Below are 26049 nucleotides of genomic sequence, written 5' to 3'. Positions count from 1 at the left end.
ACCCTCCTGCTCCTGCCTACTCAGTAGTGAGAAACTGGTGAAATTTGCTAACATATAGAGCGAAAGTACTAAACTCCTTTTCACTACAGATATGTGATCCATACAGATATGTGGTCTGATAGATGGTACTCTTTCATCCGGATGGTGCGTGGTCAGTCCCTCACCTCTCGGTCGCCAGTATTTCTGCTTTCTGCGCTGGAGTGTGATATATCTTAATTCAATAGCTTCCCAATTGCCTCATGATACTAAATTAATACCGGATGATTTTAGTAGTTCCGCCGGGATTAAGGGACCCTGTATGGCGAAATCATTATACAACTTTATTCTCAATAAGTCTAACGGGCCTGAAAATTCCATCAAATTTTTAACAATGCGACATATTCCCAAACAATATGAAAGAAACCCATCGTAATTATGTTATCTGAAATATAAGAAACAGTAAAGAAAATATAGCAAAAACTTTCCAATTAGAGCTAGAAACGACGATCGTTCTCTTAATTTATAATCTTTCAACTAACATTATAAATCTGTAATTAGATCAAGAATAGTTCCATTTTCCAGTCTCATATGTTTTATATTGTCATTGCAGGCTCTTCAACTCGTAAAAGAATTCAAATCCAAGAACTTTCGACAGCATCTTACTCACGCATTTATCCAGGATCTTGATAGAGAAGAGGAGCCTGCTACACAGTTAAAGTTAAAACCTAGAGATCACAGGAAATCATATTATTCTAATGTTAAAATCAATATGGATGTCGAGAACAATGTATGTATTAAAGTTTACTAAGCTAGTGTAATATTTCTTGTTAGAATATTTTAGACAGTTTACCATCGTATAAGATATGACGTAATATGTGCCTAACATCTTGAAATATATATACCTCAGACAGTTTTGTTCGTGTGTAATTTGTATTTTTCTAAAGAAAGTTAAATTAAAAATCAGGAATATAGAAGTTCTTACTGTCTATGCAGAGTATTTGTTGATGCTTGAAATACTTGAAATACTAGAAATTTACTTGAAATTTGTATCCTAGAAATAACGAAAATATACTGGAAATTATTAATAATACTGCAGAAAGGTAAAAGTTCTCTTGGAGACCCTTCAAGATGACAATTCTGTCATCTGGGTAAATGGTGATAAGGCTAACTAGTCAACCAGTCAAAAACTAGGTAGTTCGAGAAGGAAAATGGATAGTGTTTGTAATATAAGACCTTAATGAATTTTGACAACACACACGCGCAAGAAAGAACAAAGAAAAAATGGATTACGGCCCAAGATCCTGGGAGAAATAACATCCAGAAAATACTTACTCTTCTGTATTTTCGATTTTAATCCGCTAGTTCCTATGCATTCTTTCTATTAAAATATTGAAGAGTTTGCTTTTTCAACACATTTTACAGGCTGTTAAATATCAGAGCATATTCTCATATGTGGCACTCACCTTTTTATTTTATTTTATTTTATTCCATCCTTTGTTTCCCTTTTTTTTTTCCAGTTCAACTTAGTATACTCGAAATTTTTCTAGCAGAGCATTGCAAATACTGAAAATATCCAAGTCAACTCCAGTAGATATCCTGTTATGAGTAACTTAAAAGTTTGCAGGGCAGAACTTTTAAGTATAAAGTAAATTGTAAACTTGATAAAAAAAATCATATTCAGATTAGAAATAATGTAAGTAAAAGCCTAATAGTCACTGTAAGTAACAAACCACATCACTGGGAAGTACTTTCGAAGAACATCGTCTTCATCGTCAGCCTAGGCACTCTTCAAAAAGGATTTAAACCATAGGAAAGAAATTATGGATAGGTAAAAATGCTTAAAAAGAATTTTAAAAATATGCGAAGTAAAAATCTTTCACTAGAAATAGATATATGTTAATAGTAACTCACTTGTCACTGTTCACTGTTGTTAACTGTTTTTCCTTTTTCATTATCTTCCAGACGGCAAAAATGAGTAGCAAAAACATTGCTCCAAATGGCATTTATGTCACCTTTATTTGAATTGAGTGCCGGTTTCTCCTTATGAATGTAATAAGCTTCTTTAATTTTCCGTTCTGTTGCTGTTTTTGCTTTTTCGATCAAACATGAATTAGCAATGTTGTGGTTATTTTCTTTGAAATGTGATGCCAATCCAGATAACTGTTGTAAGCTACGAGATTTGGACGTGCGAATATGCTCAGCGATTCTGGTACAAATATTCCTTTTTGTTTGACCTATATATATTTGGTCACATTGACATTTAACCCTATAGACGCCACTACTTTGTTAGGGATCAGTAAAAAATGATTTAAAATTTGTAATATATTTTCCTATAGGTTCAGGAGAAACTTCGGAGACTATGATGTTATATTTATGCAATGCCTTCTTAATTTTTGCCGAAATATGTGGATCCAGAGGGACAGTAATCCATTTGTCTTCTTCGGCATTTGTTGTTGGCCGATGGTGGGTGCCGTCGATTTCCCGTTGTACCTGTTTATACCACTTCAGTAATAAAGATTGGACGACAAAATGGTTATCAAAAGTCTTTATTACTGAAGTGGTATAAACAGGTACAACGGGAGATCGACGGCACCCACTATCGGCCAAAAACAAATGCCGAAGAAGACAAATGGATTGGTGTCCCTCTGGTTCCACATATTTCGGCAAAAATTAAGAAGGCATTGCATAAATATAACATCATGGTCTCCGAAGTTCCTCCTAAACCTATAGGAAAATATATTACAAATTTTAAATCATTTTTTACTGATCCCTAACAAAGTAATGGCGTCTATAGGGTTAAATGTCAATGTGACCAAATATATATAGGTCAAACAAAAAGGAATATTTGTACCAGAATCGCAGAGCATATTCGCACGTCCAAATCTCGTAGCTTGCAACAGTTGTCTGGATTGGCATCACATCTCAAAGAAAATAACCACAACATTGCTAATTCAAAATTAACCAAAAATTGGCTACTTACCAATGAATCCTCCCTTGAAAAATTTAAAGATTTTGACGTTTCGGAACTCTCAACTGGTTCCTTCCTCATGGCAAGGTAAAAAGAATTAAAACGGAAAGGAGATAAAAGGAATAAAACCAGGAATACATAGCACTATATAAAAGTAACGTACAAAAAACGAGATCCTGAGATGGAAAGAGCAGAGTGAAAAAAGAATGAACTGAATGAAAAAGAACGTGGTATCCATGTTAGGCCACTATTGCCAGATTCAAAGTATGCACCAAAGCTAGGAACCCAAGCTCTATCAATGTTGCCAGTATCGAGGTTCAATGCAGGTTTGTATTTATGCATAAAGAACGATTCTTTAATTTCCCGTTGTTTTTTTGATTTTGCTGAACCTACTACCTAACCTGTTTTATATTATGTGAATGTTGTTTTAGATGAAGCGCCAAACCCGACATGCCTTCTTCTTGTGACTTTTTTGTTTGTCTAACATGTTCCTTCACACGCGTGTTAATATTACGTTTAGTTTGACCAATGTATGAGGAATCACATTCGCAATGGACGCGGTAAATACCTGCCTTATTTAAAGGATCGACAAAATAGCTTTTAAATCCAGTGAGATGTTTTTGTAAACTTTTGGGGGGAATAATTGAAGCAGATATGTTATGATTTGCAAGAATACGTTGAATTTTTGTTGAAAGTTGTGGAAAATAAGAAATTCCAATCCAAGTTTTTGCTTCTTTGGAAGTTACCGTTTTGGGAACTTGCAGTGATCTACGTGTTTGATTAAACCATTTTTGTAAAATACACAGCTTATAACCGTTTTCTTGTCCTATTTTATATAAAAACTGTATTTCTTCATTGAGATCTTTTTGACGGTCACAAATTAATAATGCTCTACGAAAGAAGTTCTTCCAAATATTGGCTTTGTACATGGGCGGATGAGCTGAATCGTTCTTTATGCATAAATACAAACATGCATTGAACCTTGTTACTGGCAACATAGATCAAACTTCGGTACCTACTTTTGATGCAAACTTTGTATCTGGCAATAGTGGCCTAACATAGACACCACGTTCTTTTTTATTCAGTTCATTCTCTTTACACTCTGCTCTTTTCATCTCAGGATCTCTTTTTTTGAACGTTACTTTTATATAGTAGTATGTATTAGTGGTTTTACTCCTTTTATCTCCTTTCCGTTTTAATCCTTTTTACCTTGCCACTGAGGAAGGAACCAGCTGAGAGTTCCGAAACGTCAAAATCTTGAAATTTTTCAAGGGAGGATTCATTGGTAAGTAGCTAATTTTTTGTTAATTTTGAATATCCCTTCATGCGCCCATGTAATTATAATCTTTTTCCACCAAAAATGGTGGATTGGCGCTCATATGAAAGTGCAAGGATTAAATTACAAGATGCAATTCTTGACTTAGTGTTTTTAGTCATGCAAGTTTCACTCTATTTTTCCAAATTTCTTAAAATGAAAAGTTTTTGACTTTAAATCAGTCTTTACGCAATATTGTTTATAATGCACAGAGCATTAAATCAAATTATTAGGTTAAAATACTTTTTAATAAACAGGCTCGATAATGACTGCTATCAAATGTGGATGTCTTTAACTTTTCGTACTGACCCACTATTCGCACATATTCTACAGAATAGATTGCATGCTAGACTACGAATGGAATTCAAAAAGAAAATCACTCGTCTAGGTGGTATCCTTGTTTTCAATAAACGCAAACCAACAAAAATAGAGTCCGAGTCACCTGTAGAATTATTTGTTAACCTTACCGATATTGACATACCTAAGAAATTCTATCAGATTTTTAGGTTAGGTTTAAAATTTAGTTACCTTCCGCTTTCCATTCCATTGGAAGAAATAATTTGTTCAGTAGAAAAGGCCGTTGACTTTGCACCTGATATTCATTCCGCGCAATCTATTAGAAATGAATGCTTGGCCAATATCAGTACTTTTTTACATTCATACAAAAAGGTAGGATCATATCCAAAATCCAGGTATGTACAAGGGCTTATTACACAATTTAGAAAATTTCTTAATAAACACGAAATCTGGTGTTTAAAGGCTGATAAAGGAAACCAATATGTTGTTATGCCAAAACAAAGATATGCTTCCGGTATTTTAAAAATAACAGAAAAATGTAATTTTGTTTCATATCCCTGTAATCCGTTACCACAGGTTATTAAGAAGGTACAGTCGACAATTGATTCTTCACCACTTTTAACTGACATTGAAAAAGATACAATAGAAATACATGCACCTAGTCTTCCCATTATTTATGGTCTTCCGAAGGTGCACAAGCCTGACATTCCCCTTCGCCCGATTATATCAGGTTTCAATCATCCAGCTTATTTACTATCAAAATGGTTATACAAAAATCTCAGCAGTTACAATAGTGGTTTTAAATATGTTGTAAAAAAACAGTCTAGACGTAAAATAACAATTATCATCATCTGTAAATGCAAATGCCACTTTACTTGCCTCCATAGACGTTGTTGATATGTATCCGTCCATACCACTGGAACTTACTATCAATAGCACTCGATCCTGGTTATTACAAAATGGCGCTTCTACCTATGAAACTAATTTTTTTATTACAATTACTTGAGGTTTGTTTAACAACTAATATATTCCAATTTGAAGATCATTACTTTTCTCAGAATGATGGCTTAGCCATGGGTAACACATTATCCCCAATATTGTCAAATATTGTTTTAAATCAGACTGAAACGTCTATTTTACGGCAGGACACATATAAATACGTTAGATATTACCGTTATGCTGATGATATTTTACTACTTGTTCGTGACAAAAATACACTTACTCAACTATTTGAACAATTCAACAACCAGCATCCTAGGCTGGAGTTCACCCTTGAACGTGAATCTGATAACGGCCTTCCATTTCTAGACCTATTGATTACCCGATCACATAATACATTTATAACAAAAGTATACCGAAAACCTAATGCAGGCACTACTTACATACATCAACAGTCAGCTCATCCGCCAGTGTACACGGCCAATATTTGGAAGAACTTTTTTCGTAGAACATTATTAATTTGTGACCGTCAAAAAGATCTCAATGAAGAAATACAGTTTTTATATAAAATAAGACAAGAAAACGGTTATGAGCTGTGTATTTTACAAAAATGGTTTAATCAAACACGTAGATCACTGCAAGTCCCCAAAACGGTAACTTCCAAAGAAGCAGAAACTTGGATTGGAATTTCTTATTTTCCACAACTTTCAACAAAAATTCAACGTATTCTTGCAAAGCATAACGTATCTGCTTCAAGTATTCCCCCCCAAAAGTTCACAAAAATATCTCACTGGATTTAAAAGCTATTTTGTCGATCCTTTAAATAAGGCAGATATTTACTGCGTCCATTGCGAATGTGATTCCTTATACATTGGTCAAACTAAACGTAATATTAACACGCGTGTGAAGGAACATGTTAGACAATCAAAAAAGTCACAAGAAGAAGGCATGTCGGGTTTGGCGCTTCATCTAAAACAACATTCACATAATATAAAACAGGTTAGGTAATAAGTTCAGCAAAATCACAAAAACAACGGGAAATTAAAGAATCGTTCTTTATGCATAAATACAAACCTCCATTGAACCTTGATACTGGCAACATTGAACGAGCTTGGGTACCTACCTTTGATGCATACTTTGGATCTGGCAATAGTGGCCTAACATAGACACTACGTTTCTTTTTATTCAGTTCATTCTTTTTTCACTTTGCTCTTTTCATCTCAGGATCTCGTTTTTTGTACGTTACTTTTATATAGTGCTATGTATTCCTGGTTTTACTCCTTTTATCTCCTTTCCGTTTTAGTCCTTTTTACCTTACCACTGAGGAAGGAACCAGTTGAGAGTTCCGAAACGTCAAAATCTTTAAATTTTTCAAGGGAGGATTCATTGGTAAGTAGCCAATTTTTTGTTAATTTTGAATATCCCCTCATGCGCCCATGTAATTATAATTGCTAATTCATGTTTGATCGAAAAAGCGATCATAAGGAGAAACCGGCACTCAATTGAGATAAAAGTGACATAAATGCCATTTGGAGCAATGTTTTTGCTACTCATTTTCGCCATCTGGAAGATAATGAAAAAAAAAAAAAAATCAGTAAGCGACAGTGACAACTGAATTACTATTAACGTATGTCTATTTCTAGTGACAATATTTTTATTTCACATATTTTTAAAATTCTCTTGAAGCATTTTTACCTATCCATAATTTCTTCCCTATGGTTTAAATCCTTTTTGAAAAGTGCCTAGGCTGACGATGAAGACGACGTTCTTCGAAAGTACTTCCCAGTGATGTGGTTTGTTTCTTGCGATAACTATTAGTCTTTTACTAAGATTATTTCTAATTATTATCACCGCTGCAATATAGTGATAATATTCAGATTGTCCATAACTCATGGAATGTATAATGTTAAAAATCCTAATGTGTTATAAATTTTAAATATTGTAAAAGTATGGCTGCCATTTATGCATTTAGAAATCTCCATTTGAATAATCTGCAATTGAAGAAAAAGATAAGTTGAGGCTGGAAATCTATTGAAAGTTTTTTTTTTCGAATATTAGTTGCGTATATAATGAACAAGAAAACTAGTTGCATTCACCTTAATTTTACATAATAACCATGTAGATTCGATTCCTCTATGAACAAATCCAAAGGGATAGTTACTTTATTCTATGGATAGTTTCCGTTGGTTGGATTGGATTGGAGTTTAACGTTCCTTGGAGGAGACGCAGACCTACAGCTTAAGGTGGGATTGTAACCACATGAGCTCCTAGTAGAAATCCAACTTTAGGTCTCGCGTCATTTTTTTTTTTTTTTTTAAATTATTTATTAGTATGGTAACATTTTACTATAACAAGATAAAAATTACACTATTCTGTTGTACATAAACTTTTAATTACAACTTTCGTCAGTCGAAAGGTGTGGTTTCACACTTTCAATACCTGGGCGCATATGTGAAATAATGTAGTGAACACCGCGCTCTGCCGCTACATATATAAATGGCCTTCGCTCTTCTCGCTGATCCAGTGGGTGGCGCGCACCTTTGGTGCACGATATCTGGGGTTCAATTCTCAGTGGGAGAGCCTTGAAAAATTGGATCATCTAGCCTCTGCTGAACGGGGCACTAAATTTCAAAACTTCAATCCAACCAATTAACCAGAAAGTAACTTTGATTTCATTAGTGGGACCCGAAAAACCAAATACTGAAACTTACAGCTTCCGACAAGGGAACTATATTCTGTGTTCGTCAAAATTATTGACCGACAAGAGAAGAAGCACGAAAACCATCAATTCGGACGTTACGCTCGCAAATGCTGCAGCTCGAGAGAGGAAAACCACTGGCCATGAATCAAATGTCCCCCAGACACAATACAAAGGCGCCTGACCCACGAAGAATCACCCTTCGTGGTCAGTATGGAAATTTATTTTAATGTTTTCTCCGTAAAACTGAAATAATTTGGGTTTAGATTAATTATATGACTTAAATATAGAAGATAAATGTCATAAATTAATAAATACATAGATACTCCATAAATAAACATCTACGTGAATAACTAAGACTAAAAGAAATGAATAAATTGCCACTGAATATTTAAATTTACAGAGTAGCTAAAGTTAAGGCTTAAAACATCAGAAGGGGATGGGGACAAGGTAGTAACTTAAAAAATTCGTTTCGAAGAAATGAGTTAAAGAAGAAGGAGAAATAGAAAATAGACGTTATAAGAAAGAGATAAACAGATGAAAGATACTACCGAAAATGGTATTCGAACCTAACAAAAATACAACTAGTATCGATTTTAAAGCCAAGATTGTATCTCTATAGGCTGAAACGTTTGGGCCCCAAATATGGACACACGAGGTCATTTGGCGCAGAAGATGCAATTCTGTACCCTAAGTGGAGGTTTCGCAAAGAGAGAAATCTTTACGAAACCTTCACCACGTGTGGTATCCGGCCCAATTCGCCAAGGTTACAGCCAGGCTATGCTGGAAAATGGATTTTGCTGCCTTAATTTTGAAATTTCTACAACAAAGATTGTTCGACGCCACAATGGCAGCAGAGGAAAGAAACTCAGATTGAGACAATGAAAATAGTTCAAAAAGGGGGGAAGAAAAAGAAAATATTGAATGGAGTAGCCGAAAGTAAAAAATAGTTTAAATAAATATAATTTTGTACTTTGCTCTTCCCGAAATCTTGCTTGCCACTTCCAATCGCAAGCTCGTGACCCTTTGAACGCCGTTAATTTCAGCTAATACAATGATTAGAAACAGGAAAATAAGGGGAGGGGACGGCGCTGTGGTAGGAGAATGGGTATCGAATAAACCAAAGTATGTATATATTATTGACCGCCCTATGCCAGTTCCTGTGTAAACTCAATCTAGTTATGTATAAATAGGAAAAACTCGAGGGTTCATTTTAAAAATCCAAACGAGAGGTAACGACTAAGAATTCGAGTTTCATAAATCATCTGTCTTCCATGTACTATTATCCAAAATATCCAATAAATAGTCAATAACATTTAATATACTAAATTTAGTTCATCGTTGTCAGGGAATAGGTTATGTTGCTGTGCCTTGTAATTTGCCTTATCCCGAAAATGTTACTGCGTAATTTTATGAAAACGCTTCGAAGTACCGATTTTCGATTTATAGATGCATCCCGCCATAAACACTTTCAATCCACAGTAAGCTTTCGGAAACGCGAGTCAGAGTTTAACCACTCCTGCGTACGTACGTCCACACACACACACACACACACACACACACACACACATATATATATATATATATATATATATATATATATATATATATATATATATATATATATATATACAGGATGTTTCAAAACAACACCGACTGTGGAACCTACCATAGTCGGGAAAAGACTTCACTAAGAAACTAATGTGTGCTGTCCAAAAAGACATGTTTCAGAATCTTAAGGTACTTACGAAGTGATTTTTATAGAGGGAGTTTGGCTACAAGCATATAATTTGAAGTACTCTCCATCTACCCTCATAAAAATTGTTGCGGAAGTACAGCAGGATTCTGAAACTTGGATATTTAGATAGGGCACATACTAGTTCCTAAGTGAACTCTTGAACCGACTCCGGTAGGTTCCATAGTTTTGGAGCTATGGACCTTTAAAGTTCAGTTTTTCATGTTTTTGGCAGCCTATAACTCCGAAAGGAAGCATTTGTGCACCCAGGATGGTCTATTCTTTTTGTCTTATTTTGGTGTCAAGAATCACTTCCCAAACGTTGTCGGTGTTGTTTTGAAACACCCTATATATATCTATATCTATATATATATATAAGAAATCAGTCAACTCTTCGATTAAAATAATTATACAAATATACACTTACTTAAGAGTGTGCACCCTCAAGATACCACACCTAACCAAATAAACCTAAGCCCATAAGCACTTAGTTCATTTATACATTTAAACCAAGTTCATTTATACATTTAAATCTATAAAGGCCACTACATTTCAGTATTTCTACTAGAACTAAATTTCTTAGATTTCATAATTATCGGTTCTTTACAAAGAAGAATGATTATGGAATCTAACTCTTGCATAAGATATTTGTTAAACGTTGACTGACGGAACGAATATTCGAAACCTCCATATTTCCGATCGATAGTAAGTAAATATTAACATTCTGATACATACATAAATCAAATACCGATATGTCGTAATTAATCGTACGTTAATTCCGTTGTTTACTATTTATTTGCATATGAAAGTTTAAAATATTACATAGAATTTCCAATCCCGAATCACGAATCGAAATTTCCGTCTTACTAGATGTTAACAACATCGTTTGCTAACCCGTTATACAATTACAAATTTCTTTTCATAGCACGCACTTTTAATCATTATTTACTATTTGGTAATGACACTAAATGCTGACCTCAGTAATAACACTACGTTACACTCACACGTACGTACAACCTAACTACCAACCAGGCATAAACACTTTAGGGCGAACAACGAGATTTCAAAACAATCACACAATATACTGTCCAAACGAATCAAAAAAGCTGTTCATTACTTAAGAGCGAACCAAAAGTTGAAAATTGAATTTTTCTGCTCTATTACGGCACAAATTTAAATAAAATTTATAGCATCATTAACTATTGTTATATATTTGGTTACTATATACGTACCATCTCTATCGTAATATTTTCCAAAGCCGTGTTATTTAGTAAAATTGGGTAATTTTTAGAGTGACTGTCTTCTTAAGTATGCTATCTCGGCAGTTACCAAATGAATTACGAAACATTGAATTCAGTCACTACTCTCGAATCAGGACTCGCGAAAAACAAATTAATCTCTAACTCAACAAAACAAAAAAAAAGAAAGGTTTTCGGTTAAATACTGAGAATTACACAGTAAACGCATGCATATGCACTTTATATGGAAAGCACTAAATATATATTGACATGTGAAATCATATGTCTTCTAAATTCAGAGAGGAAAATTTTTGACAATAATAAATAAATATCATAGCATCAATAAATAAAACCACACAGGCACACATCATCTATGTTCACTAGTGAATACTACATGCACAAAATATATATCTACATGTATAAATACATATACTAAAATTAATGGGAACCTATATAATCTAAATTAATTGAATAAATCAACTATTGAGATTTAAGTGATCATCCTCAATATCTATTTTTGGCTCTTGTGGGTGGAGAAAAATAACAAATTTTTCACTCTTAGTTTACATTTTTGGGAAGTGATTTATGACAAAGAGATCTGTGTCCTCTCTGAGGGAAAGAGACCCTCGAACAAATAACTTCGCTAACCCATGTTATGCAAGAGCAATCAAACAAAAATTTAGACATGCATTGTAAGAATCATGTCTTCACAAATAGACATTTTTAATAGCGCCATTTGTCCAAACCTTATACACACTTTACTAAGTTAGCTAACCAAACAGGCTACGAGAAAAACGGTTATGTTTTAGTAATTGGGAGGGTAAGTCACTGAGGGGCAAAAATCTCCGAAAATTTAATTGCACTGCACACTTAAGAATTTCATAAAAATCACTGTTCCGATGTACTTTTTTTCCCTATTTCTACTACTGTCATAGCGGCTTCTGTTAAATGTCAAGAATTCAGTAATTTTTATACTCCTGCGTAGTAATTATTAACATTTTGTTGCAATATCCCAGTCCTATCTGCTGCTAATTATTTCTTCTGCTTTACTTTTTGTATATATTTTCTTATTTAGCTGAAGTCCATGGTATTTTTAAATAAAATTTTACAGCTCAGTTTAACACGACCTCCTTGCTTCACGCTTTGACGAAAAAAAAGACGTTATGGCTGGCGCCAAAGCACCGAGATCAAGATCATTTACCTATCAGATTTTAAATTTTTTCGCGCTGAACCGAGGATTTCGAATGAAAAATAGTTAAAACCCGATTAATCTGATTTTTGCCTAAAATATATGTATCTCATCGGGTTGAGAGTAATGTGGATATCCTTTTGACACGGCATTTACAAATAACATGAAGTTCGCACCCAATTAATAACGTGTCATATAACCCAAGAACAAAAGCGTAGGCCTTGTTTTCGTAACTGAGATACCCATATATGGATATAACATATAAATAATAATAATAAAAAGAATCTTCTTAACACCTACAAGTTCTAAATTCTTTCCAAATCCCGAAAAATTTAGTATTTAATTAAAAGGAAGGTTTATATTTAAAATATGAATGCATAATACTTTTACGCACGAGTGAATTCGCATAGTTTTACACAAGTTCTGGTTAAAAAAAAGAAAAGAAAAAAAAGGCAAGGGAACCAGCATTAAAAAAATAGACGGTAATTTAGATTATAACCGTCTGGTTATAATCTTATATAATCTTAGTGAAGCAAGAGCAGGGTTTGCCCAAGTGGGCCCAGCCCGAAAAAACCCACCGGGTTTTTTCGGGTTGGACCCACCTGAAAAAACCCATCTTAAAACCCATCTGGGTTTTTGATTTTTTGACTTTCTTACAGACCAGAAATTTGGGTGAGCAGTTTATGACGTCATAATCGTTGGGCATCCAAAATGTGCACTACACGAAAGGTCCTCAAAACTAACTAACTAACTAACTCTATGGCCTATGGAACCCGGAGGTTCAATACCGCGTTCACAAAAGCTCTCCACTGACTTCTATCCTTAGCTAACTGCATCCAGTTTCTACTTTGTATGCCTATCTCTGTGAGATCCATCTTAATATTGTCCTCCCATCTGCGCCTAGGTCTTCCTAATGGTCGTTTCCCGATTGGTCTTCCAGTCAAGACTTTGAAAGCATTTCTACTTTCTTCCATCCTAGCTACATGACCTGCCCACCTAAGCCTCCTAGACTTGATGACCCTAACAATGTTTGGTAAACCGTATAAATTATGTAATTCCTCGTTATGAAGTTTCAGCCATTCCCCATTCCCATTCCTCTTAAGCCCGAATATTCGTCTCAGGATCTTGTTCTCAAATACTTTCAGTCTATGTTCTTCTTTCAGAGTAAGCGACCTTGTTTCGCAACCATACAGAACAACAGGCATGATTATCGTTTTATATATTTTAACCTTCAAATTCCTCGACAGAATTCGCGACGACAAGAGATTTTGAACTGAATAATAACATGAATTCCTTGCTTTTAGTCGACTTTTAATTTCTTCGTGAATATAATTTTCGTCTGTTAATACTGATCCTAGATATTTGAAAGTATCCACTTTATCAAAAGTATTATTTATTATTTTAACGCATCTATTATTTGCTGTATTACGGTCCCGAAGCACTTCCATGTATTTAGTTTTCTCTGGATCTACTTCTAAACCCATGTCCCTGCAAGCGTTTAATAAGATTGTGTGTGTGCGTGTGTGCGAATGTGAGTGAGTGAGTGAGTGAGAGAGAGAGAGGGAGATTTCAGTAACAACTTGATATTAGCGACCATTGTGACTTTCTTCTATCTAATTGAGTTTCCATCGATGTCATTTCTTTCCTTTTAGCTTGCAGTGCCCATATATTGTATTGCGTGTTGATTTTGAAAGGTACATGAATAAATATTTATTGAACAATTTTTATTTATTGAACAATTTCCCAGATACAGCATAACTTTGCCATTTTACACAGGGACATGCTAACAAAAGAAAGGAAAAAAAAAAAAAAACAAGACAACAATAACAACAACATAGAAAAAAAAGAGTGTAAAAGTAAAACTATCCCGTCAAAGCTCGTTTAATTGCTCTTTCAAACACTGGGTAGCTCGAAAAAATGTCCACATCAGTTGTTACTTGATTATAACTGTTTGGTATTCTATAAAAAAGAGACCTCTGTATAACAGCCAACCTAGGACGGGCAAGATGGAATAGGTGGGTATTCCGAGTGATGCGGGAAGGGACACGTAAGGATAGTTCCTGAAGTAATATTTCCGATCTTAAGGTTCCATTAACTATTTTATGTAGATATTTCAGGTCAGAGATAATTCTGCGTACTTCAGGAGTCTGAATATTAAGATGTCGCAAGAGCTCCTTCTTAGATAATATTCGAAGTGCAGGAACACGAAATCGGACTATAGCAATGAAAAAATTGAGAACAGAATCAAGTCTGGAGAGATGTGTAGGTGCTGCCATGGCCCATATGGGAGAGCAGTATTCGATCTTGGGCGCTATTAAAGTCTTATAAAAAGTTGCTAATGAAGAAACAGTGCGTAGTTCGGTGAATCGATAAAGAAGTCCCAACATGCGCATTGAATTCTTTAGTATTGAGGAGATGTGGTCAGAGAAGGTGAGTTTTGAATCAAAGATGACACCAAGATCGTTATGACTAGCAGAATGTGTGATAGGGGAATCGTTGATATGGTATGTGGAGGGAACAGGAGACTTTTTCAAAGTAATAGTAATACTGTCACATTTCTTACTGTTGAGTTTCAAGTGCCACATTTCACACCAGCCTGTAAGGTAATTTATGTCTTCCTGTAGAGCAATTGTGTCATGGAGACACGATATTTCTCTGTATAACTTACAATCGTCAGCAAAAAGCAGAAGGCCACTAGGTTGAGCTGATAAGTGCGTGTAGAGATCATCCATATACAGGACAAACAGTAGAGGCCCAAGTACACTCCCCTGAGGCACCCCTGAGATCACGGGTTGGGGGTTAGAAGTCGCCCCTGAAAGAAAAACTCTCTGTTTACGGTCCTTCAAGTAGCTTGTGATTAGAGAGAGAAATTTGCCATGTACATTAAATCTATTGGAGAGTTTATGAAGAAGATGAATGTGACTGACAGAATCAAAGGCCTTCGAGAGATCAAAGTAGATAACATCTAATTGAGTATTGTTATTCATACATTTGACTGCACAGGAAAGAAGAGTACTTAAGGTTGAGAGACTTGAGCTTTTCGGTAGAAAGCCGTGCTGAGAACTATGGATGTAAGGTGAGGTGAATTTAAGTAGCCTGTCTTTAATTATTTTTTCGCAGATAATTGATATTACAGAAAGAAGAGATATTGGCCTATAGGAGGATACATGATCTTTAAGTCCTGATTTATATATTGGGGTCACGTGAGCCAGTTTCCAACTGGTGGGATAATACCCTTCCTTGAAGCATCTATTGAATAAGATAGATAGAGGAACCGCAATAACTGAAGCAGTTTTGTTGAGAAAGAGAGGACTAATTTTATCAGGTCCAAGTGATCTATGTGGAGATAACGATAGCAAGAGAGCCAGAACTTCGCCCGGGGTGGTAGAGAGAATGGATAAGGTGTCCGAACAGATGGGGTGGAGAGGGGGGAGATGGGTTGTAGAGGAAAGGGAAGTAAATGTTTTGCAGAAGTAGTTGTTGAAGAGGTCTGGTCTATGATCATCACTCGCTTCAGTATTTTCATCTTGAATTGTTGCCGGTATGCCCGGAGATTTTGTTCTAGATTTAATTACAGACCAAAAGACTTTAGGGTTACTAACAGTAAAATCACCAATTGAGTCCATGTATTCAAAATATTTACGTCGATGTACCTTCTTGGCAAGACTTCTAATTCTAGCAAAGTTTTTATATGTGTAGTCACTCGGATGTGATTTCCATAGAGTCCAGGCAAGCTTTTTGTTTTTAAGAAGGTCACGAAGTTCATTGTCGTACCAGACCGGAAACCTGTTCGATTTTGATGCTTTCACCGGCACAAAGTCCTTTATGGCTGAGTGGACAACGGATGTAAATAAGTCCACAGCGTCGTCAACAGTTCCTACCTCTAACAAACACCAAGGAAACAGTTCAATAGCCCGGCAGATGTCACCCCAGGGGGCTTTCTTCCATAGAAGTTGTGACCTACTTTTGAGGGGCTGGTTTGTAGTAGTGGAGGGGAGGAAATCGAAAGACACATCCAAGGAATCGTGATCCGAGGGAAAAAGATTTCTGCATGGGACAACACAACGAGGTTCTAAGTTAGAAAGAATGTAGTCAAGATTGCTATTATTGCGGGTATTATGCATATTATGTTGACCTAGACCAAGTCCATGAATAAATATAATACATTATTCCTCAGTATTGAATCTAAACATATTTCACGAAGCAAGAGCATATTCCATACAGGTCTACTTTAGAAGCTAGATTCGTCCTCTGAATTTCAAATCTCCAGTGTAGATTTTCTTGTAACTAGAGACGAAACTTTTTCGCTAATGCGATATGTGCGAAACGAAAAAAAAAAAAAAAAAATCGTGTATGTTTCAGGAAACCTCAAACTTTTCTTTTCAGAGCCAGAAATCACGTTTATATTATCGCGAATTTTTGCGAAATTTGGCATTACTTGCGATAAATGCGAATAAAAGCGAAAAAGTGGAATTCTTGCTAATTATTGCTAATAATAACTAAAAAGCGCATTTCCAATATTATATAGTTTAAAAATCGTTGCATTTTACCGAAAACGTGCACGATGCTAAATTAAGTTCTTAAAATCCGTAACCTTGCATGACGTGATATCATTTTCTGGGATTTTCAGCGCCTCTTTGTGGGTCACTAAGGCCAGCCGGGACTTATAAGCTCACCTTATTGTCGAAAAAAAAAAAAAAAAGATAAAAAAAAAAAAAAACTTGTAAAATAAATTAGAGTTAGCTCAAGCAGAAAAATCTGGGGCTGCTACTGCAGAGTTAATTAAACAGAGTAGTGCTTCTCATCAGGCTGAAATTGAAGTAAATTTGAAAACTTTCGTGTCAAAAGTATTGATGAAGTTACAAAATTACATGCAAGCAAGTGACGACAATCCTATGTGGGTAGTACAAAAAGCTCTGCGAGTTATTTGGTCAGAAACTGTTTCACTTCATAAAGATGTAGGCGTCAACAAAACTGAACTGTTGTTTAAATCGTTGACTGTGTTTTGTGGTGAAAATGTTCATGATCTGTTGGTTGCTTACGGTGAATTTAAAAGTAAGGTTATTGAAGTTCTCAACAGTGAGGATAAGGAAGTTGACATTGTATCATTGTTAAATAGTTAACCACAGCAAAGATCATTTGCTATTTGCTCGTTACGTTCAATATGGTTGCCAGTCTCGAGTGTTGATGCCGAGGGATTCTTTTCCAAGTATATTAAGATTGTTACTGACAGGAGAACAAACTTAAAAGAAGAATTGGTAATGTCTTGCTGCATGTTATCCTTTAACTAAGGATAAGATTAGAGGGAGTGTTTAAAATTTTGCATTAATTTCTATATTTCAGTGAATACATTAGCTAGAATGTGCATCTAATTAAGGTATATCCTAATTTTTGTATTAGATATACCTTACTACCAAAAATATACTGTTTACAAGTCCCATATATATAAAAAAATAAATAAAAAATTGTGCTACATTTAAAAAAATAAATGCGACATAAATGCGAAAATTGCGATAGTTAATACTACAAAATATCAAAATTGTTGCGAAAAAGTTTCAACTCTACTTACAACCGTTTGAGAGCAAAGTTAGAACTGAAACTGTGATGCTTGTTTGCCTTTCTTTCTGAATTTACATGTATCGTATCATGTTTCAGTGCTTAATATGAATGGAAATTATGAAATAAATTAACTCGATCTATTATCTATTTTGATACATACTGGTAGATATAGAAGCTAATTATATATATTCAGGTTCTATGATGTATAATTGAATACGAATATACAGTACTTTCATAATATAAACATTAAAATATTTCGTATATAGAATTTTAAATTTTCATGTGATTTCATTATGTATTTCAACTTTCAGTTTGTTTTTACATAAACACATTATGTATTAATAAGGAATGCAGGTACGTTACTATGTAATGTGAGGAAGATAATTGTGATGGAAGAACATGCAAGATACTAAGAGTAAAGAAAACTCATTGTGTGTGTCTTCTGTTATCACTGCTTCGCCAGACGCGCTAGTACGGTAAGCCAGCGAGTGACCAGAGAAGTCGTGGCGATTATCTAACTTGATATCTTATGATTTCTTTCTGTGATACAACATAATGAATAGTGTGTATATTCTGGCTGTTGCAGAGAAACCTTTCAAGGTTAGCACAATATTCCTACTGGTTTGAACCTGTAATTGTCGTACGTTGTCTTTTGTGTGGGAAAAATTAGATGTTTATTTAGATTTTGCCGCAACACAGACGATTTTCATATTAAATATTTCGGAATCAGTATGAAATGAAATGAAATCTTTTAAGTTTAACGTTCCACGGTTATGCCGGTTAGGCTAAAGGAGACGGCGATAATGAGAAATGAGTGAAATGATGGAATGAAGAAAGTAGGAGGAAATGGGAGAACCCCGAGAAAACCCATGAGCACAGTGTTTGTCCACTACAAAGTCCACACACCGCGAGCTGGAATCGAACCAGGTACCCCAGGCACCGGAGGTGAACGCTCTACCACTGAGCCACCGAACCCTTCGGAATCAGTATGATGTGACAAATATTTCTCTCTAATAGTGTCTTGCCATTCCTCCATCATAAATAGATAATACAGTTAATTATGTGCAATTGTTCCTTTTTAATAATTTTCGTTATATTACAGTCTTCAAAAAGTTCAACTAGCAGCTCGAAGTGTCAAGATAGCTCAGCAGCGAAAAGTAGTATGAAAAACGAAGATACAGCTTCATCTCAGGCACCTACCACAAATTCGCAGGAAGCATATGTTGATGAAGAAGATCAAGACCTATTTTTTACTATTCTGGAGTGTCACAAAAGTCAAGATCCTCCACGTGCACTCTTATCAGCTAGTGTCAGATTCAGAAATTCTGTTTTTGCTGTGTTGGCTACTTGCTATGAAGTAAGTTTTTATATGTAAATATAAAAAGAAAGAAAATGTCTGTACAAGCACCTTATTATACATACTACGAAATTATTTAAAGTCCCACAATTTACTACTATGTATATATCTGTGAAAATTACGTACAATATATATATATATATATATATATATATATATATATAAAGTTACGCAATAACACATTGAATAAGAGAGGAAGGTTTGAAATTAAGTGAAATTTGGAATATTCATAAACTGGTTTCTATGAACAGCATCACCTTCCTTAGTTGGCGGGTCTTACTAACTGTAACACGTCTCGCATGTAGTAAGAGTATACTTACAGTTCATGTTCACCAAAGTATAATGTAGAAATCACTGAGAAAAGGAATAGTATTTAAGTTATTTACACTGTTTAGCGAACAACCACAGATTCAAGTAGTGATGGGTTGATAAGATTCTACAATATTAAAATATTTAGTTTTTTTGAACGGTATCAGCTACTACAAAGTTGGTGCTCGTACTAGATATATGATGAATTTTGTGTATTGCTCATATTGTGGAAAGTATTACTATTGTGCAAAACTATTCGTAACAATCATGTAAAATTTTCTTAAACTGTTGTTACTAGTGCTGTTCTTTATTGTTAAATATACAATCCCATTGTTTGTCAATACTTCCTTTTTCTAAATTCAATCTTGGATATATGGTTCTGAAATGATACATAAACGTCCCTTTTTGCTAATGTTACAGTTTTGTGAATTAATTTATTTGTGTTGTCATTATCGATTGATGTTTTGATAATCCAGAAACTGCGCAGTTCCCATTTGTAGCGTTTTCGTAAGTTCCTTGACTCTTGCCCCTATATTTCGTATAGTCATATAACTTTGTCACATGTACGTAGTTTGATGAATTCCCTATTAGGCCAAATTATCAACGAAATAATTCTTGTAAGTTAACAACTTTTTTTCTAAACTTTAAATGATGCGATGGAAACCTTCATTAGATACCTGTTCTGTGTGTCGTGCGTATAGCGGGTTCTTTCAGACCTAAGTTTTGTTGATATATATATATACAGGGTGATTCAATAAGAACGTACCATGGGGCCGCAGTGGCTCAGTGGTAGAGCGTTCACCTCTGGTGCATGGGGTCTTGGGTTCAAACCCTGCTCCCGCCAAGTGAACTTTGTGGTGGACAAACACCGTGTGCGTGGGTTTTCTCGGGGTTCTCCCGTTTCCTCCCACTTTCTTCATTCCACCATTTCATTCATTTCTCATAATCACCGTCTCCTTTAGCCTACCCGGCATAACCGTGGGACGTAAAACTCAAAGATTTCATTTCATTTTTCATTTCAAGAACGTACCAGGCCTATATCGCAGCTAATACTGCACGTAGAGCCTTCAAGCAAAAATTGCATTACCAAATCGTATGTGTAGAATGTAATAAAAATAGCGAGACCAGTGGCGTCTCGTGAATACCTCCAACGGGGTGCAACTTCAAAATTTGAAATGGAAAGTGGTACTTTTGGAATCGTTCGAAAGGCCATTAAATGTCATGCAACTTTTAGAGGACAAACTTTGTCATATCCTTTCCCATTTAGCCGCTAGAGGCGTTGTTGCTGACTTGTATCTGACTACCCGTAGCAGGCCTTTATCTCAGCTGATAATGCACATAGAGCTATCAAACAAACAATTGAACTACCAAATCGTATGTGTAGACGTCAATAAAAATAGTAGCGACACCAGTGGCGTATCGTGAATATCTCCAACGGGGATAATCTGCAAAATTTGACATGGAAACAGGGGGTTGGTTGAGCCTCCATTGAAACAAGCGCACAATGGGAAAAACGTCGAGAGGAAACACATTGTCATATTTCTTCCTCTGTGGCAGCAACACGATCGCAATACGAGGTCAAAGTCAGATGATGGGAGGGTTTCTGCATGCGGAACCAAAGGGAAGAGTAAATACTGGTCTGAAACGAACGGGACGTACAATTGTATATACGCGGAATCACGCCGTGTAAGTGGCGACAACAATGGCGTCAGCAAGAGACCACGACGGGGGGAGGGTACATACGGTAACAGTAAGCAGAGGTACATTTGCTGCTGTTGAATGAAGCTCTAAATAGGGAACCAATGGCATAAGCAATATTTGAAGAGAGTGGTTTCCGTATGGCTGCGACAGAAGCGCAGTGGATGGGGAGAACTATGATGAGGGACAATGTACGATGCTATAACAAAACGGAAGAAGAAACTATTGGTTGCAACGAAGAAAGACGAACCGAATGTGCTGCTGCCAAAGCATGGAACAGAACATGGGGACAGAAAGTCGAGGCGTTGCAATCAAGCCATTGGAGAAAGTTGAGTAAAGAGCTAAAGAATCAGCTTACCTTCTGCGGAGTGTAGTCGACGCCCCCTGGCTTTCACAAATGTTCAAAGTGATGTCCCCGAACAGCAATACAGCGATTTATTCGCTGTACGTAATTGTGAGCAATAGCTTCCAACTCGGCCACGTTGATGGTCCGGAATGTGGTTGTAATGCGGTTTTGCATGTTGCGAATTGTAGTTGGTTGACATACACACGATCCTTAATTCGACCCCAGAAAAAGTAGTCCATACAAGTAAGGTCGGGCGAACGCGGAGGAAACTGTGGATTGGAACCTCTTCCGATCCAGCGTTGCGGAAATACAACATTTAGCTCTTCCCTACACATGGCAGCGTTATGGGCTGGACAGCCATCTAATTGAAACCACAACGCCTGACGTATATGGAGCGGTACGTTTTCCAATAGCGGCTGTAGATGGTGTCGCAAGAAATCACGAAACATTGCACATGTCAAATGACCAGCAAAAAAACCATGGCCCAATTACCTGAGTCCCTACAATGCTACCCCATACATTAATGCGCCATCGGTGTTGCCGATTGACTTCTCTCATCCTGTGAGGGTTCTCCGCTGCCCAGTAATGTGCATTGTGGAGATTAACGTTGCCATCACTGCAGAATGTTGCTTCATCAGTCCATAAAATGAAGTGAATAAAATTCGGATGTTCTCTCACGTGATTGACCACCCAGTTGCAGAACAGAAGCCGTAAATTACAGTCTGCGTCACTTAGTTCTTGATGGAGAGAGAGGTGGTACGAGTGAAAATGTGATTTCCACAGAATACGCAGGACAATACCTTGACTGATACCACGATCTCGTGCGTCTGCCGCGAAGATACATGAGGATTTACTGCAATAGCGGCAAGTACATTAATGGCAACATCTTCATTTTGTACGACTCTTCTCCAGACACGCATGTTGCCTGTCTGCCGCAATCGTGCTGCTAATCTCCGCAGCAGATCGTGGGAAATAGCTTGTCGCTGTGGATAGCGTTCAGCGTATAATCGAGCTGCAGCCCTATAATTTTCCCGGCATTCCCCTAAAATCATGAGCATTTGGAATGCCTCCAAATTCGTATACCGCATGAATGTTATTTACTACCAACACTTCCTACTACAATCACTCAAACATCAAAACAATCCAAGAGGTTTCACCGCTTGTGGAAGTTTCATATTCGTCCCGTCACTTGCTTGTAATGCGCAGGGGTAGTAGAACTCCATGCACGACACCTTGTCCAGTACACGGACCACTTTAACTCACTGCAGAGGTTAATCACTCTCGGACTCTACACGCTTGTGTTACCTGTTTTGGCTACAGCATCGCTCCTTCTGCCCTCTGTCTGACATAGCAGCAATCGCCTGTTCGAGGCCGCATAGACCATGTCTTGAGCAAGGTCATGTATGTGTTAGTTACTGGATCTACAAGAGTACCACCACACAATCACTGGCAAAGATAAATGTGTGTTCTGTTCGAAACAACGACAAACAAGCCCACAACACATGCTCCCGGATTTGGGAGATATTTCATATTGTACGTACGCACACAAGATACCTCGCGCGTCCACGTCGTTGTGGGTCTGGGCTACCCTTGGCTTAGGCCCCGAGTTAATCCTGCAAAGGCGTCTGCGGTTGTTTGTCAGGGCATGGTTTGCACGTACCCTCCCGGCATTTGCCAGGTGTGACTGAGGACACCCTCGCACCATCTGACTTTCACCTAGTAATGCGACCGTGTTGCTGCCACAGAGGAAGAAATATGACAACGTGTTTCCTCTCGACGTTTCTCCTATTGCGTGCTTGTTTCAATGAGGCACAACCAACCCCTTTTTCCATGTCAAATTTTGCAGATGACCCCCGTTGGAAATATTCACGATATGCCATTGGTGTCGCTACTATTTTTATTGCATTCTACACATACGATTTGGTAGTTCAATTGTTTGTTTGATGGCTCTATGTGCATTATTAGCTGAGATAAAGGCCTGCTACGGGTAGTCAGATACAAGTCAGCAACAACGCCTCTAGCGGCTAAATGGGAAAGGATATGACAAAGTTTGCCCTCTAAAAGTTGCATGACATTTAATGGCCTTTCGAACGATTCCAACAGTTATACCACCTTCCATTTCAAATTTTGAAGTTGCCCCCGGTTGGAGGTATTCACGAGACACCACTGATCTCGCTACTATTTTTATTACATTCTACACATACGATTTGGTAATGCAATTTTTTATTTGAAGGCTCTACGTGCAGTATTAGCTGCGATATAGGCCTGGTACGTTCTTATTGAATCTCTCTCTCTCTCTCTCTCTCTCTCTCTCTCTCTATATATATATATATATATATATATATATATATATATATATATAGTTGTAATATTATCATAGATATTTAATGTACACAACTGTACAACTGTCTGAAAGCCAACGTAAAGCATAAGCATCGTTGGCCACAGAGAAGGAAAGAATAATGTTATGCAATGTAGTTTATACTTGAGAGACCAGCTGCAAAAGTGAATTGATGATTATTACTAAAGCTAAGGTACACAAGCCTGTGCAAATTACTTGAATTCTTTTAAGGGTGGTTTTAGTCAAAATGTTGTAGAAAACGTCTGACCAGTTTGAAATGACTTTTGGAAGATAGATAATACCCACTTTAAACTGGGTTTCTTAATCATATCAATTTGATTAGAAATATCTTCTGTGAGGGTAGATTGTTTTAGTATTTATGTCAAAAATTGAATATCTTCTGTATCTTTATCATTACACTTTCATTGAAATAAATATTCTGAGACAAAGGGTATTCAAATATTTCACGTAAACGTATTCTGCCCGTGCGAGAATACATATACATTTCAGCTGGCATATGTATATAGAAGTCGTCCTGACTGACTGACTGCCGACTCAATGACCAACGCCCAGCCTGAAACACTTAAGCTCGAAACTCGAAAGGAGATGCCTTTTTTCGCCTATGATGGTCATAAAAAAGTAAGTGTTCATAAAATTCAATATTTCATTTAAAAATGAAGTTCAAGCATTACAGAGTTGAATCTCTGTAAGTTGCACATGAAAAATATAGTAAGAACTCATGTAAAGAACCCCGCAAACAAACCATGTCTATTGATATTCTACCAGCTTAGACGTTTTTTCGAACTTGAAACAATAATTTTAGTTTTAGATGCTACGTGCTTGCTGATAAACTTATTAGCTCTACTCTTCACGAAACAAGAAATATAATGGTTCATGAAGTGCCTTATACTAAAATTGTTGTTGCAAGGTCGAAGTTTACATTTTATGATTATCTTAGGCCTTAAGAGGCCGATCCTGACCTACCTCCTTTGGACAATGCATAGGTTTTGTTATGTGAGGTATATCTAAGGAAGAATTTGTGGCAATTCCACAAGGAAGAGAGGGAAATAGAAGTAGCAGTTATTATATTAAGATTTCCATATCTTCGGATCTCTGAACGTTAGTGACATTAAGTTTGGTATATGGACTTCCTTTTAAAATAATTAGATACATTTCAGTTTTATTTTTATTTTTTTATTTTTTTTATTTTTTTTTATTTTTTTATTTTTTTTTTTTTTTGTTTACCTAGAAAGGAAGAAAATGGGAAGAAAAAGCGGGTGGAGTTATAATCTTCATATTTAAAAGAAGTCTTGACTGATTGATCAACTTCCAGGCCAAACTGGTTAAGCTAGAAACTTGAAATTTGGAAGTACATAGCATTTGTGACATAAGACAACGCTAACTTTTTTTTTTTTTTTTTTTTTTGGTAAATTTGACGTGGAAGGAGAGGAGAAAATGCTGGTTGCAGTTATTAATATAAAACCCTCATATCTCGAAAATCCTTAAGGTTAGAAGCATTCGAATTTTGTGCAAGTCTTCGAGTTCAGTGAAATTGTGTGTGAAAGATGCAGAAGGAAGCACGCAAAATATTCTTCACAGTAGCACGTGAGGGCATTTGCTAGTCAATCAATATATAGATTACAATAAATAACTCTCAAAAAATCAAGATTCGAGATCAAAATGAAGTATCCGTCAAATCCTTTAAAGTTTAGAAAGTCGTTAACAGTTTATTAAAACATGTCAATGGTAATTTAGCTCACTCGGGAGGCTACCAGCTCAAGCTTATTTATGACCAAAAGAAATATAAGGACGAAAATCAAGGAACGGGTGGGGACGCTAAAAGCGGGATCATTACAGTTTCTTGATTATCAAAACATCTCAGTACATTGCATAACGAAATTAAGGATATAGAAAACATTCACAGAACTGTCATTAGTAAAAAGAAACGTTTAGGAATCACATTTTGTCAAGCTATAAGTCGAAGATTGAATTTAGATAAAGGAAATTTGGACAAATAGTGGAATTATGTAAAAAACAATTTCAATATTGAAGAATAAACAACAGAGCCGGTAACAACAGTG

General features: G+C 36.1%; 1 protein-coding gene across 1 annotated transcript in view; it reads left to right on the top strand.

Moving 5' to 3' along the window:
• The window catches only part of LOC145677075 (spatacsin-like), a gene marked incomplete at its 3' end in the record, with an annotated part of 101088 nt that overhangs the window by 19408 nt on the left and 55631 nt on the right, over window positions 1-26049 (top strand). Inside the window, exons 3-4 of the mRNA XM_081747754.1 lie at window positions 590-766; window positions 19020-19274. Of these exons, the coding sequence (XP_081603880.1) occupies window positions 590-766; window positions 19020-19274 (432 nt within the window). The remainder of the gene's footprint in view (window positions 1-589; window positions 767-19019; window positions 19275-26049) is intronic.

Source organism: Thermobia domestica, unplaced genomic scaffold (assembly GCF_964235325.1).
Source record: "Thermobia domestica unplaced genomic scaffold, izTheDome1.hap1.1 HAP1_SCAFFOLD_605, whole genome shotgun sequence".
Classification (NCBI taxonomy): Eukaryota; Metazoa; Arthropoda; class Insecta; order Zygentoma; family Lepismatidae; genus Thermobia; species Thermobia domestica.
Note: the sequence above shows the minus strand (reverse complement) of the source record. Positions and strands in the feature narration are given on the sequence as shown.